At 38.5% G+C, this 16,357-nt stretch overlaps 1 protein-coding gene across 5 annotated transcripts in view; it reads right to left on the bottom strand.

The window, feature by feature from the left end:
* The window catches only part of TUBGCP5 (tubulin gamma complex component 5), a 34,880-nt gene extending 18,826 nt beyond the window's left edge, over positions 1-16,054 (bottom strand). For 3 of the 5 annotated variants that reach the window (XM_085321526.1, XM_085321528.1, XM_085321527.1), the window contains exons 1-13: positions 15,860-16,054; positions 12,853-12,906; positions 12,663-12,771; positions 9,703-9,799; positions 9,004-9,114; positions 8,386-8,465; positions 6,014-6,149; positions 4,854-4,971; positions 3,492-3,581; positions 2,933-3,026; positions 2,373-2,619; positions 1,983-2,185; positions 999-1,114 (exon numbers count right to left, since the gene is read on the bottom strand). In XM_085321526.1, the coding sequence (XP_085177652.1) occupies positions 999-1,114; positions 1,983-2,185; positions 2,373-2,619; positions 2,933-3,026; positions 3,492-3,581; positions 4,854-4,971; positions 6,014-6,149; positions 8,386-8,465; positions 9,004-9,114; positions 9,703-9,799; positions 12,663-12,771; positions 12,853-12,906; positions 15,860-16,038 (1,634 nt within the window). In that variant the 5' untranslated portion in view covers positions 16,039-16,054. The remainder of the gene's footprint in view (positions 1-998; positions 1,115-1,982; positions 2,186-2,372; positions 2,620-2,932; positions 3,027-3,491; positions 3,582-4,853; positions 4,972-6,013; positions 6,150-8,385; positions 8,466-9,003; positions 9,115-9,702; positions 9,800-12,662; positions 12,772-12,852; positions 12,907-15,859) is intronic. The other 2 variants (XM_085321529.1, XM_085321530.1) reach the window with 1 other exon arrangement.
* Positions 16,055-16,357: the final 303 nt, after the last annotated feature.

The following is a 16,357-nucleotide window of genomic DNA, read 5'->3' as shown; positions in this document are numbered from 1 at the left end:
TAAGAAAGTTGTTAAATATTTTTATTTTTGCAAGATGAATCTTCCTTACTACATAATATAAACCATCCCTTTTCCTATATTTTGCCTTTCATTTATACTAATCAAAAAGCACTTTCAAAATTGTATAAAATAAGCTCATTCACATATCAAACTATCTAGACATCTCCAGAATGGTGGATAGTTTTAGCAGGATAAAGAACCATCTCACAGTAGATACAGACAATTTTATAGCCAAGTAAAACCCRAAATAAGGACAAATTAGACTAATAATAATAAACTTTATGCAGGAAGTTAATTATGCATAGGGCTGTTCATCCTTAGTAACAAATGGTTAGTGTGATTAGTGATTGATTTAGATTAATTACTTAGTATATCAAAACTACAATGAAGAAAATACTGCTGAGAAAGCAAAAAAAAATCTGTGTCTATATAGAATTATAATCACTTTTCATTTCAAAATGGAAAAAAGCAAGCAGCAAGACATAAGATACACATTTCCTAAATATTATTTGTCTGATTATTTCTGTTGTATGTAATTCATATGTAATGAATTCATTCAACACTAACTCGTACTGCAAGTCTGAAACAGTAAGTATTTAAATTCTAAATAGTATTTGATTTATATAAACAACAAAATAACTGAAAAGTAATTTTAGAAATTTTCCAAGTATCTTTATTTTTAAAAAATGATTAACAGCTTTAAAAAGTCAGCACACACAGAGTCGGATTGCCTATTTTATATTATAGATAGGGAAGTTAAAAGCAATTCATTTCTATTCCAAAAAAATACTCGATAGGGCTCAGCATCTAATGCAATTTTCCTAGCAGGCTGAGACAAGTCTAAGAGAATGATTCAGAAATTAATTCTACTTAAATAAAACAACTAACATGAAAACCTACTGCCATTGTCACTATTTACTTCCCACATTCTGCAGCAACTGTTATGCATTTCATAACACTTRCATTGCATTTTGTTCATCCAGTATCAGTATCCCTACCTCTGAATGATAAATTCCTTTGCAGGATCAAACAAATTACCATGGACTATCCACTCATCCACTGTTTGTAAATATGGCCTCACTGTTTCAACCCAGAGAGAAAACAAAAGGGACACCTGAATTAAAAAAAAAAAAAAAAAAGAGAGAGAGAGGGCTACAGTGGCCAACAGTTACTGGAAAGATGGAGAGGTTAGTTGCATCATATATGCTTATTAATTACTTATAATTCATTAAAATTGATAAGTGCTAAGGGACACCTGAATTAAAAAAAAAAAAAAAAAGAGAGAGAGAGAGAGAGAGAGAGAGAAAAGTGGCTTTTTTAAGTATTAGATGAAATACAGCAGTCTAATAAATTATTTTTACACAAGGAACAGATAAGAGGTATTAACTATACCTAAAGTTTTTTTAAAGATAAACATTGAACTAAAAATTACAGCACATATTGTGCATGCTTCCCTTTTTTCATTGCAATCAATCCCAAAAGCAACATTCCTTATTTTCATTCTTACATCCCTTAAGCAGAAAYTGTTAATCATAGAACATTTTGTAGTTTCATAACGTAGAAAAGTGAAAAACKGGAGGACAAGATAGCATTTACTATATTTTTACTAGTATAAGCAATAGGTAACTGTAAAAACAAAAGTACATTTCAGCATTAATTGAATTATGCACCCATGCACAAGAGTTACTAAAAAGCTTTCTCTTTCATAACAGTCTTCTTGCCTCTTGATTTCCCACAGATGCTCCCTCTTCAGTCCTAACATTTGCTGCTAATGTCCTTGCAAATCTGATTTTATCCAAGCTAAATTAAGGTACAAATAACTCATGTCAAAATAAATAAATTAATTTATGGCAATCAAATTTGTTCTCAACCTTCAACTGACTAGCTGAAGGCTAGTGTACTCAGTCACCATATCATAGAGAAGTTTCATTCATCAAGTATTCTAGTATGTATTCTATTAAAGACTATTTGATTTCCCCTACCGTTTGCTCAGATGCTTCTCCAACACTGTCATATTCAAGAATAGCTTTGTAGAGAGTATTAAGCAGATGAGATGCTCGTACAACATTTCTCGTGTCGGGTGGTACTTCCGCTACTCCTGTGCTGAAGACTTTGTGAAGCACCTTCAGCTGTGCCAGTCGGGGAGATAACTTATCTATTACTATTGAAAGTGTGACTGTTTTATCTGGAAAAAAAAAAGACAAAAACATATAATGTCTAACAGAAAACAAAATTTTAGCAGTATTATTCATGAATTTTTAAAAAGTAGCATAGCATCTTTTATAGTTTCAAAATTTGTGCAATGTCTTGCATGCTTCCCTCTTGTAAGAATTCCTGTGCCTCCCTCCTGTAAAATTTCCCTTGCACCGTACCTTTGTTGATTATGCATTTTTCAATTTCAGTAAGTTCTTCTTTAAAGCTAATGAAATATTTATACAAGGCCCACATAAAAGCTTGGTAGGTTCTGAATGGGGCTTCAGTAGTTTTCTTTGGAGTAGAAACAGTTCCATGCACTATGTTTTCCGGGCTGTGTCCCATCACTTCATCAATAAACTTCTGTAGTCTAAACACAACTTGACCATATGCTGCTATCTGCTCCAATACAGATCTTAGGCAATTCTAGAAAAAATATAGAATTTAGAATTTTTAGAATAATCTAGTGAAAATGTTTATTTTGTAACACCTAAAAATAAAATTACAGAATATTTTTATTTTCTTGAAACTTAAATATAAGAAAATTTTGCTATCGCTTAATTACGTTCTCATATACGAGAATAGCCCAATGAGTTTTATTAAATCAAATGTGTTTTGATCAACTTAAGAACAATTACAGAAACATTATTTTTCCACAAGAAGTTGAATTTCCTATTTGCAAAAGATTAAATCTTTCTGACGGCAGATACATCCAGCTGAGATCCACTAAACAACTTACATGGGTTAAATGAGTCACAATAATATCATTCCGCACGGCTACTTTTCCATCATTCAGTTGAAATATAAAAAGTTTTTTCACTCCTGATAATAACCTAGCAAAGAAACAAAAGGAGTAATACATTTTTTTTCTTAATGGACTCATCATAATTTTATAATTAATACAGAAATTAGCTCTTGCTTGCCTAAATGTTTATTTTCTTCAAATAAAAGACCAGCTATGATGCTATTGGTAGTACAAGTTGTTGCCAGAACAAGAGCAATAAAACATGGGCAGCAGGCAAACATCCTCTAAACTTCCTTTCTAGTCGAGATAACTTCAAAATATAGTATGATTCAAAACTACTTTTTGAAATTGCACACTTGTTAAACTACATTTTTCTTTGTGAACCTGAACAATTAAACATAAATTATCAGCAGCTTTATTATCAGGAATAGTGTAAACTGAARAAAGCTCAATAATAATTAGTTCTGAAATACAATGATACATATCTTACCTCCTTGACTCAGGATACTAAAATAAAAGTTAAAATTCAAGCTTTTTTGACATTTCTGCTTACCAAAGAGTTTCCCGTATAACCTGAGTTTCAGTGACTAATGTTCTTTCTTCTGGCACATATAAAGGATTACTGGTGTAYAAGTGGTGGTCCCTTAGAAAAAGAAAATGAAAACACTTTAATGATTGAAATCACAGCTGACTCACTTGCCTGTATCTTAAGGCTCAGTTTCCCTCTACTTACCGCTGAGTAGCTCCAACAGATCAAGGGGATATTTGAAAAATATAAACACGAGCAAAGATTGTTTTTGTATTGTTAAGCAAAATAGTATGGAAAAAGCATTCAAATTTCACGTAGTCACATACAACTTGACAAGCAGTTACGTAGCAAATACTGAAGTACTGAATTTGKTTTTTTTTAATTCCTTGACCTTTGATTATTTAATATTTCCTATTCAATACTGTGAAAAGTTACAATTACTTTTTCTGTTCAGAATATTAAACTTAGAGATAAAATATGAATTTGCCTAACTAATATCAACAAATTCATACCTTATCCCAGAAGTTTTGACTTATTAATATCATCAGTGGCAATATTATATCACCACATTTAAAATTCAAAAAATCCAAATTAAGTACTACTGGTTACACTATATATCTGCTAACTTAAGTTGGAACTCACAAGAGAGACAGTATAGTTTTATTTGTTACTGATATCCTAATGTTTCCTGTAAATTTTGATTCATAACTAGCTAAGTAACTATCTGACTCTAAAACAGATTTACTCCTCCATTGAGAAATGCATTAAATTAAGGAATCAAATACAAATCTCATGAACTGTATTAGTACAGCACTGATACTTCAGAATTTTGGAAGAGGAGGTGGGGGAAAACAAATACAGACACAGGTTTTTTTTATTAAACTTCTCACTTTACTTCCAGCACCACAGAGGATTGTGATGAAGTACTTCTGTATGTACCTTTCCTGCATAAAACCTGAGCTTAATTCTAACTTCATACAGGAAATACCAACAAGCACACAAAAAAGTTAAATTTTAGGAAATTATTTTCAGGACTACTTTCAACTCATCTACATTAGTTCCTCAGAGACCTATAGAAGGTTTAACCTAAATAAAATTAAACACTGAGAAAGATTTGCTTCTTGAAACAAGGAAATCAATCTCTCTCTCTCTGTCCTTCTCCCTCTCTCTAACATAATAAAAACTATTTTAAGAAGCAGTAGTTAATAAAAGGAACTCTTGCTTCCTAATCTTTTTCATTTGTACCCATTTAACATTAAATTCTGTTTTTACTAAAACAGTAATAACTATAATAGCTTTATAAGCAGTATTAAAGACAGTCAATAAAGTCATTATTTAGCATTATAGAATGCTGATAAAAATACACAAGTGATCTTGTTTTCTCACCAGACTGTAGCTATGTTGGAATGCAGGTGCAAACTATGCGAAAAGCGAGGAGCTCTTCCTGTCCAATATTGAGGAACTACATGCTGTTCCAGCCAACTGCGGGCATCAGGTTCACCAACTGCAAAAACGTGATAGTAACTGAGGTATTTTTATTTATTTAGGAAATACTTACAAAAAAAAAAAAGAAGAGGAAGTTATTAATGAGCCTATTCACTCAGGTTTAAAAGTACAGCTCTTATTAATAACTCAGGACTTACAACTATTTACTCTTTATTGCACTCATATGTATGATAATATCACAAACAAATTAATTTATATGTACATGTCCCCTCTCCTAAAAGTTTCTAAGTCCTAAAAAATAAGCTTGGAGATGTACTTAGATTTTAATTCTTCCTCCAGGAACATGCTTCTATTTCAGGTAATTCTCAGACAATATATACAAAATAGAGGAGACTTAAAAAAATACATTGCCAAATATCATTACTTTGTCACTTTCAACTATATGTTCAGTCCATTAATTTTTTTTCCTTCAAATAAGATTACCATGAAAACTTTATCTAATCCCAGTTAGCTAGCTGCTTTTTGCATCATGTATCTGTATCATGCTGTCTTCTTATAGAAGGTATCTTGTACCCTATACTACTCTGTGCAAAAGCATATAGCTAGCTAACACTGTCTGAAGCTATTCAGAAGCCACTGGTGTTTTAATTATATAAAAGCATTTTTCTCAAAAATGTTTCATACACAGAACTTGTTCAACTGTTCCTCATCACCCAATTTTATTTCAGCATTCTGATATTTAATGATAAAGAGATCCATRAAACTATGTTACACGTACTGAATATATTTTAATTCCTGTATTGAAATATTCAGGCACACTTTCACCACAGAAGTTTGTTTCTAGAAATAAATAGAAGTCTTCTCCATTTACATCAACAAAAATCAGACTGAGCCTGCCATTCTACTGCTTTCTTACTGCTAAAAATTAAACAAGCAGTTGTGAACAGTAAGGCACATCTTTGAACCATACCTGTAGTTCCAAAAACATAATACCTCACTAAAAAAAATAAATAAAGCAGCATTAGATTGCTAAAACTTGAGTATGTATGATTATATTAAAAAATGACAGCTCTTGGAAACTCTCAGAAGAAAATTCTAACCTTTCCAGGAAACATTAGGTACTGTTTTCTTGTTTGGATCTTGGTCCTCCAAAGGTGTCCTGTCTACCTGGATACCCGAGTCCTCCCTGCTCAAAGGCTGAGTGTCTTCCTCTTCTTCACTTTCTTCAGACAAATCCTATGAAGTGTAACAAAAAGCAGTATGTCTCAATGCAATGTAACAGATCTATATTTAGTTCCTCTTGACTAGAAGATGAGTGTTTCTTCCACTGTAAAGGCAGTTCACAAATTAACATTTCTGTCTACCAGGGACTGAACTGGTTTAAGTTAAGTAAAATATTAAAATTCAAAGTTTTCAGAGTAAGAGTATTTATCTGTAAAGGACCTAGCACAATTGTATTTAGGTGYAGAATAAAGCATAAGCTACTGAATTTTTAAAATATATTTCAAAAACACATATTCACATAATACATGAAGTTCTGAGGATAGTATGCTGTTCAAAGTTTTCAATACAATTTCTCCTTCTCAGGTTCAAAAATATAATTTAAACTCCTGAGCTTTCATTACTCCTTACATACTGCCATATTGATAACTTCTCACAATATTAACAGTCTGCTAAATTATTTGTTTTGCAAAGTTTTCAGAGTCACATGCTAGGACGATCTGGGAAATCTACATACATTCTATTAACTTTAATTGATACAGTGAAATTGCTACTTTGAAATGTGTTGTCTTCTTAATCTCCTTTTGTCATTATGCATCCTACCTTGAGCTAAAAATTTGTCATATCCTTTTAGACCAGGGACAACAATCAGAAATCTTATCATTCAGCTAKTAAGTAGGAAAGAGGTTAGAACAGTATACTGTCTGCCAAAGGAAAATACTTCTTTTCCTTCAAACCTTTCAAGTGAACTTGAAAGTGGAAATGTATTCAAGTGAACAAATGAGAGAACTGGTCACAGAAATAGAGAATCAGAATAGATTCTGATTACAGAATCACAGAATTCGTAAGGTTGGAAGGGACCTCCGGAGRTCATCTAGTCCAACCCTCCTGCTCAGCAGGGTCACCTAGAGCATGTTAGACAGGGTTGCATCCAGGYGGGCCTTGAAGATCTCCAGAGAAGGAGACTCCACAACCTCTCTGGGCAACCTGGTCCAGTGCTCCGTCACTCTCACAGGGAAGCAATTGCCCCTCACCTTCAGGTGGAACTTCCTATGCTTCAATTTCTGCCCATTGCCTCTTGTCCTGTCACACTGGACAACTGAAAAGAGTTTGTCCCTGTCCCCTTGACACCCTCCCTTCAGCTACTTTTACACATTGACAAGTTCCCCGCTCAGTCTTCTCTTCCCAGGCTACACAGGCCCAGCTCTTCCTCATGTGAGAGATGCTCCAGCCCTCTGATCATCTTCATAGCCCTTCACTGGACTCTCTCCAGTAGCTCCATGTCTCTGTTGTCCTGGGGAGCCCAGAACTGGACACAGTACTCGAGATGAGGCCTCACCAGGGCTGAGGAGAGCAGCAGGATCACCTCTCTCCACCTGCTGGCAACACTCTTCCTAATGCACCCCAGGAGACCATAGGCCTTCTTGGCCACGAGGGCACATTGCTGGCTCACGATCAACTTGTCGTCCACCAGCACTCCCAGGTCTTTCTCTGCAGAGCTGCTCTCCAGCAGCTCAGCCCCCACCTTATACTGGTGCCTAGGGTTATTTTCCCCTAGGTGCAGGACTCTGCGCTTGCCCTTGTTGAACCTCAGGAGGTTCTTGTCTGCCCAGCTTTCCAGCCTGTCCAGGTCTCTCCAAATGGCAGCACAGCCCTCAGCTGTGTCAGCCACTCCTCCCTGCTTGGTAGCATCTGCAAACTTGCTGAGGACGCACTCTGTCCCCTCATCCAGGTYGTTGATGAAGAAGTCAAGCAGGATGGGACCCAGTACTGMGCCCTGGGGAAGGTCAGTAGCCACAGGCCTCCAACTAGACTCCAGGCCACTGATGAGACCCCTCTGAGCTCTGCCTTTCAGCCAGTTCTCAATCCACCTCACTGTCCACTCGTCTAACCCACACTTCCTGAGCTTCTCTAGGAGGATGTTMTGGGARACAGTGTCAAAAGCCTTGCTGAAGTCAAGGTAGACAACATTCACTGCTTAGGAGCAGGCAGAAGTCAGCAGAAGAAGCCAGTTTAACCATAGGACTTGTCAAGTTAAAACATGGTGAAGAACAAAAGCACTTTGTATTACCATTATTCTCATTTGGGCCTGTATGTTCATGATACTAAGTGAGGAAGTAAGCAACWTACTAGGGAATCCAAGGAGGATCAACACAACAGAGTATACAGACCAGGGGAACTCAGCCAGATCTATAACATGTTTTGAACCAGCGTATACAGTTATTTTCTTTCACTTTAAGAAATTACTTACTGGTGTATCTACGCCAGGGCCAAAATAAATTTCTTCTCCTTCCATCAAATACTTTCCCCAATCATAGTCTTCTTCCTTTTCTAAGAGAAGCATAAATACAAAAATGCTGAGTCTCATTTAACTCTGATTTCCTTTTCCTCTAAAGACATTTCCAAAGTAAAAAATATCTTGGTACTCTATATCTTTACAATAAAAGGCATTCTCTTCCACTTAAGATCATGTCATCGTTCCTTTAGCAAAGTTATCCATTTTGCACATGAAATGTAAATGGTGGCGGTATATTGCTTACTATTCTTCAGTTTTGTTGCTAACACATTCAAAATATGCAATGTAGTGAGCTATCAGCATATTAATCTGTATTACACTATTTTAAGCTTCAAAACGGAGAAAACATGCAAGGATGCAACATATTACTTTTTATGACTAACTCCATTTAGCTCAGTGGAAACATTCTAAACATATAATTTACATATGCATACAGATCCTGGACTGTAAACAAAACAAAGAATCGATTTATTCTCCAGAAAAGACACCACACATCCATGATGCTATGTGTAATAGGTCAAATAACAATGAAACTTACAATATATTATATCTTAAACATGAAGCTTACTCAACTGTAATTAGTGGTGTTTGAGATAACCTCTTCATATTCACATTCCTGGAATGGGCTGAAAGTGCATTCAAAACACCGCCGAGGGAATGTGCAGAGATCATTCAAAAAGGAATCTTAAGATGCAAGATTTTCTTTAGGTTAGTCTGAAATATTCTTCTTTTAGTCTATGATACAACACTGTAAACAAACGGGGGAGGGCATCCACTCAAACTTAAGCACAAGCCTAGCTTTTAGGCACTGAGTGAAACAGTTGTCCTTTCTAAATTAGACAAGTGGGATCTCCCTCTGGAAGTTTTCAAAGGTATTGATCTTTCCATGACTACAAGGGAACAGCAATTTACATTACTGGAGCTGTTTCAATAGACCTCCAACTGAGGTGCTAGATAGCTGCTGAGGATAGAAACCATTTGTCTTTGAGCTTATAAGTGCTGCTGAACAGGTGAAGAATTTTAGCAACTGATAGCAGTAGATGTCAAAAAGCATTATCAAGAAAACTTCATTGGCCAGAAAACTTCATTGGCTTATGTAACAGAAATGGGACCACAAAAGGTTTGCAGGGTGTTTTAAGTGTATAAATCATACAGCAGAATCATTAAAGCACCCTGAAGGAGATAATAAAACAGAGGAAAAATGTCTTTCTTATCAGATTGCATTAACTGATTGTATCTGCTATTAGCAACACAAAAATCTTGCAAACTTACCCACTTCTTTATCACTTGGTTTTTCCACATAGTTGGTGTTGGATGGAGAATCAGATAAACATAACAGAAGAGACAGTATGGAATAGTGTGTATCTGTCTTTAAAACACGTAAAAGAAGTAAGTTAGTAAATGCCTTAAAAGATTTTAGTTAGGAACAAATGAAGTTGTTATATGTACAAATGCTCAGCATTAACTCTCATTCCTCAGCCTCAAAATAAGAAAAAATCTGAAATGCCAGATCAGATGTTATCTGTTTTCTTAGGCCTGCTCACTAGCCAATCAATACTCAAATACTTCAAAATCAGCCATCGCATAAGCTGCCTCTTTCTAAGCTGTCAATAAGAGGATATGGAAGAGATACAAGGAACCCAGAAGTTCAATGATGGTACAAAGTCATCAAGCAACAAGGGATAAAGATGCATCTTTAACTCTGATATTGTTTCACAGCTGCATTCAAGGCCTTCAATCTGGCTACAATACTGTTACCAAGGTTGGTATGCTCCAGAGATTTGTGTCATGATCTGCTTCCTCATATCTGCTTAGAGCACAACAATTTCTTACTGAAGTAAAATCTTTCTTCAGCCTCATTCTGACTTTCTGCAGCATATAATTCACTGAGTATGTATTTTTCAATATAATGGTCCTATTTAATATTACTGACTCTACAGGAATTTGTCCAAGAACAAAGTATGTTTTGACAGAATCACACATGYGAGCTAAAGCTTCACTTACCAGTCATAAAACTCAGTCTTTCCAAGTTACATGCTATTGCTAAAACCTAAATGTAGCTTAATATCCCAGATGTGAAAGACTACATTCCACTTGCATTTTCAAAGGAAAAACACTGTTTCAATTCTTAGGATATCTGCAACATTCAAGTATAAAGTGCTTGTTTGGAGGTTTTGAGGGGCTTTATTTTACTTAACTCTCAAAACAAGCACAGCTAGAGCTTTTTATTCAAAAGTTTCCAAAGCACAGTATAACAACGCATGATGTAAAAGCCATTGAGGGTTCTTCAGTTTCTCACAACAAATTATAGGAAAACTAAAAACAATCCAAAGAAAGGTATGTATCATTTCAGCGAGAAGTAGGATGAGACTACAACTCAGAACAAACAGCCCTATTAAAGAATGACATTGCCACCAGTCAAATCATAATTCACAACAGCAGGAACTTTCAGTTTGCAAAGGTCAAATTAAATATAACACTGTCATACTAGAACCATGTGAAAGTGTCTGAGTGAGTCAAATTTTGTTTTCATTCATCCAATGCCCTAAACTGATTTGACTTACATGACGGAATGACTGGCTGGGCAGATGAGGGTAGAGCAATGGACATTGTCTACCTTGACTTCAGCAAGGCTTTTGACACTGTCTCCCAGAACATCCTCCTAGAGAAGCTCAGGAAGTGTGGGTTAGACGAGTGGACAGTGAGGTGGATTGAGAACTGGCTGAAAGGCAGAGCTCAGAGGGGTCTCATCAGTGGCCTGGAGTCTAGTTGGAGGCCTGTGGCTACTGACCTTCCCCAGGGCKCAGTACTGGGTCCCATCCTGCTTGACTTCTTCATCAACRACCTGGATGAGGGGACAGAGTGCGTCCTCAGCAAGTTTGCAGATGCTACCAAGCAGGGAGGAGTGGCTGACACAGCTGAGGGCTGTGCTGCCATTTGGAGAGACCTGGACAGGCTGGAAAGCTGGGCAGACAAGAACCTCCTGAGGTTCAACAAGGGCAAGCGCAGAGTCCTGCACCTAGGGGAAAATAACCCTAGGCACCAGTATAAGGTGGGGGCTGAGCTGCTGGAGAGCAGCTCTGCAGAGAAAGACCTGGGAGTGCTGGTGGACGACAAGTTGATCGTGAGCCAGCAATGTGCCCTCGTGGCCAAGAAGGCCTATGGTCTCCTGGGGTGCATTAGGAAGAGTGTTGCCAGCAGGTGGAGAGAGGTGATCCTGCTGCTCTCCTCAGCCCTGGTGAGGCCTCATCTCGAGTACTGTGTCCAGTTCTGGGCTCCCCAGGACAASAGAGACATGGAGCTACTGGAGAGAGTCCAGTGAAGGGCTATGAAGATGATCAGAGGGCTGGAGCATCTGCCTTAAGAGGAACAGCTGCGAGAGCTGGGCCTCTTCAGCCTAGAGAAGACTGAGGGGGGATCTTATCAATGTGTAGAAGTAGCTGAAGGGAGGGTGTCAAGGGGACAGGGACAAACTCTTTTCAGTTGCCCAGTGTGACAGGACAAGAGGCAATGGGCAGAAACTGAAGCATAGGAAGTTCCACCTGAAGGTGAGGGGCAATTGCTTCCCTGTGAGAGTGACAGAGCACTGGACCAGGTTGCCCAGAGAGGTTGTGGAGTCTCCTTCTCTGGAGATCTTCAAGGCCCGCCTGGATGCAACCCTGTCTAACATGCTCTAGGTGACCCTGCTGAGCAGGAGGGTTGGACTAGATGATCTCCGGAGGTCCCTTCCAACCTTACTAATTCTACGATTCTATGACTCAGAATGCAAAGATGAAACATATACATAGTCCCAATAAAGAAAACTACAGCATAATTGTGCTCCATTTGGAAATATATTAAAATGCCCAGACACATCATCTGCCATAGGGTAAAAAATCTAAGTAAAAAATAAGAACTTCTGTTCAGCTAGCTATTGTTTTAGAACAGAGAGGAATCTAGTTACAACATTTGTACAATGTTGACTCTAAAACATCTCTGCAAAGAGAAAACGTAATTTAAGTCTTGAAACAGTGCATGCTGAAACCCTGTAAAGACAGGAAACATCTCTAAAATAAATGGAGAAACTACAGAATACAGCCCCGAAAACCCATGACATAAACAGCAACTGCAAACCTCACAGCTAAAATCATCTATAACTTCCCATACAACATCACTATACAATCCCCATCATCATGCAAGAGCGCCGGAAAAAGGAACTACCAAAAAAAAATATATATACACACTATACATACCTTTGTTTCTTCAATGCCTGGGAGTGGTGAGTTCAGAAATTTTTGCGTTAACCTTCTCCAGCTTGCAGCTTTTCCAAGGTCAGAATGAACTACCAATTTTTCATGTATTCTAATTAAAAAAAAAAAAAAGTATCAACAAATGCTCCAAAAAGATAATTAACCATTATTAATTCATGAGCATAAAACTTACCCATTTATCGTTCTCTCCACTTTGTGACTGTTCACATCAAGAAAACGGTGAAATCTGTGTGAGAAATATGTATTAGAAAATGTTTGAAAAGAAAATTTAAGTGAGGAAAAGAATAAACTTGATTTGCATATATGATGACAGCATTGTCAGTAACAGGTTTTTTGGTTAATAACGCATGATTAATTCAGCAACATCATTAAACAGCAACAAAAATCAATCTTCGTATCTCTTATCTCAAGGAGGATTAACTACAATTAACTTTAAAGATGGGAAAATGTAGGTAAGTTATATTTGACTAGTAATTTAAACTGAATGGAAAAATAACACTGTAGTGGCAAACCAAGCAATTAAAGTAAATGTTCAGTTACAGAAAATGAAGTGAGGAACTCAAGAACATGTTTGTCAAGAGATTACAAGCACAGGGAAAATATCCATATGGAAAGGCCTCTAAATCCAAATGAACATCCTTTAAAAATACTAAAGGATAGTGTCAGAAAGGAAAATGAAATCAAGAAAGATGAACTACAGAAAGTAATGCATGTAAGGACAAAGTAAGAACTGATGAATGATAAGTTAGACTTTACAAAGGAAATTAGAGTAGGAAAAAGCCTCTTCAGTTATACATAGAGGAAAACTTGGAAATGTGATAGGACAGCAGTCTGGATTAGATCAAGATTCAAGATACTTTATATGTAGCCCTCAAAGTCAACCCAGTATATTGCCTGAGCTTTCAGCAACAACTGCATAAAACAAGGTTACACACATCACATGACTAAAAGGTGAAAAAAAGAGAACTACTACATTTGAACTAGGAGCATAAGCTAGGTTTAAAGGATTGAATTTGGAGAGGCAGTCATCTCCATGTCAAAGTAACGAGCTAGAAAATGAAACTTCAAGCCAAGTAGCAAAGATTTTTAATAAGCATCTCTGGAGGATAAAGACATGCCTATATTTAAGAAACAAACAAAAAAACCAACCTGGTTAACTACAGACCTATAGTCTAATCTCAGCTGTGTGTAAGGCTTTGGAATACATGTTGAAAAGAATAACTAAGAGATGAAAGTAAATGGAAAGTATGATAAAATGTAACATTAACTAGTAGCGGATATTCAGGCTATCTCCTCTATTTCAGCATATTAGCTCACATCGGAAATCATTAGTTCAACAGAAATTGGTGATAAGTACAAGAACTGGAAGATAAATAAGAATAGACTGGAAAGATAACCCCAACAAAGCTGCATGGAAAGGGAAATGCATAAAGGAATGTTATTAGTGAAATTCTTTTAGCCTAGTACTGTTTAATATTTTAATTAATGGCCTTAACACAAATAAAATAAACATTTATTTTTATGCAAGTTCAGAGAATCATCTAGAGAAAAGGACCTACATATTGCAAAGAAAGAATTAGATGAATCTGAAAACTACAGTATAGAAACATCATTGAATCTAATAATACAAATCACAAGTTTCACAAACTTGAAACTAAAGAGAATTTCCATTGCTATCTAAGGTGGCTCGTAAGTTGGAAACACCAGATTTCAGACTGAAGTTTCTGGTTTCTTGGACAGCAACACTGGCATAGACACATTCCTCTTCCCAACTCTCCCACTCCAAACTGTTTATTGTCAACACTGCATTGCCTCCCGTTTTTCTGCCAGGTTGTTTGTCAAAAACCAACCCACTAGTTCCCCAGTTTGGAAGAGCACACAGCAACACAAGCAACTGTGTCACTGAAACAGAAGGATTAGTGTCAAGTTAGGAGACAGAAGACAGGGCTTATTTAACCAAGCTCAAGAAACCCAGCTAACATTACAAAGCTGCAGACTGAGGATAATTACTATTGCAAGCAACTACTTTGATGCAGCTGCAAAACCAGCAAATACAATTCTATCATGGATTAAGCCAAAATACTTCTGGTAAATACAAGAAACACAGGAGACAGCAGCTGCAATAACATATTCCTACTTTTCCAGTGAATACCACTAGCCTCCCTTGACATTCAGCAAAGTGCTGAACCTGTCAAAACTCAAGCTARAACTCACACTCAGGTCTACAACATCTCAAACTCACACCAGACAATGACCAATGGATATTTAGTTATTGTTTCATGTAAAATGGTCTTACTTGAGTATATTATAGGCACAGGTTTCACAACTCTACTCAGTACTGCAATGCAGTAAATGCTATTGCTCACCTAGAAATTGGATTTAAGCAGCATGAGAAATGTAAATATTATTGAGTTTAAATTGATTAGGCATTTACTGCATGAAGTTAAGCAACTACGTAAGTCTGTGTAGAGGTAGCAATTAACTGATAGTAAGGGGAACTGGAAATAGATTATGTGAAAACTGCCAGGAGACACTYGCTATGATAATTATGATAATTGAGAAAAGCAGCATGTGCAAGCTGAGTATGAACATTTCAGATAGTGTAAGGTATGTTAATTGTATCCCTTTAATTTTATGACTGGTTAATAAAGACTGTACTCATGGCAAGCTCAAATAGCATCAGACACATCCATCTTTGCAGACTGATACCCTTTCACATAAGCAGTATCCATGGTCAGGATATCTTGATTTGGTGGAGTTTTGTTCATTTGTTTATTTGCTATAATGATTATTCCTTTATTTTCCTCTTCCAGACATTAAGTTTCTGGGCGACTCAATGAGGATGCCAAGCCACCTTTTTAGGAAGCAAGAGAAGAAAAAAACCTAAAACACTGAGATTTAAAAGTGCCAGAGTAACAGCCAACGGTGCCCCGGCGAGACCTTGCAAGCAGCCGCCAGTGCCCTCCCGGACACCGGGCACCGCCGCAGCCCCGCGGCCACCAAACGCGCTCGCCGCGGCCAGGCCAGGAGGCGAGAGCGGCGCGGGGGCCCGACCGCGCCGCCGCGAGAGGGGCCGGCGGCAGCGGGCGGAGGCCGGCGCGGGCACCGGCCGGGCGCCGCCACAGCGGGCTGGCGGATGCCACGAGGGTGGCGGCGCTGCCGCAGCGGCGGGCGCTGACCTGAAGTTGGACCAGGCGAAATTCAGCGCCATCTGGAACCGGCCGCCGCCGCCGCCGGGCTCCTGCTCCTCCTCCTCCTCCGGGAGGCCGGTCACGCGGCGGACCAACGCGCGGACGTCGCGCTCCTGCTCCTGCTCGAAGCGGCTCCGGGGCCCCGGCGAGAGCGGCGGCGCCGCCATGGCAGCGCCGGGCGGGGAGGGGGGGCGCGAGCCGCCCCCGCGCGCCGCTTCCAACGGCCTCTCGCGAGACGCCTCCGCCGCTCCCTCCGCCGTTGGCGGGGAGGGCGCGCGTGCGCGCATGCGCGCGGCGGGAAGAGCAGCGGCGAGCCGTTTGCGGTGACGTGAGCAACGGCGGCCGCGGCTGCTGGGGTGACGGCGGCGGCGCTGCTGCGGCGGCAGCCCGCGCCTGCCCAGGAAATGGCAGCTGTGTTCGGAAACGCTGGCGCGGAGGCGCCATCGCTCAGGATGTCACAGCCCAAACGAGTAATGAGCTGTTCTG

Source organism: Rhea americana, unplaced genomic scaffold, assembly GCF_003343005.1.
Source record: "Rhea americana isolate MKP2758 unplaced genomic scaffold, rheAme1 scaffold_7, whole genome shotgun sequence".
In the NCBI taxonomy this organism is placed as follows: domain Eukaryota; kingdom Metazoa; phylum Chordata; class Aves; order Rheiformes; family Rheidae; genus Rhea; species Rhea americana.
This window is presented reverse-complemented; position numbering and strand designations above follow the sequence as displayed.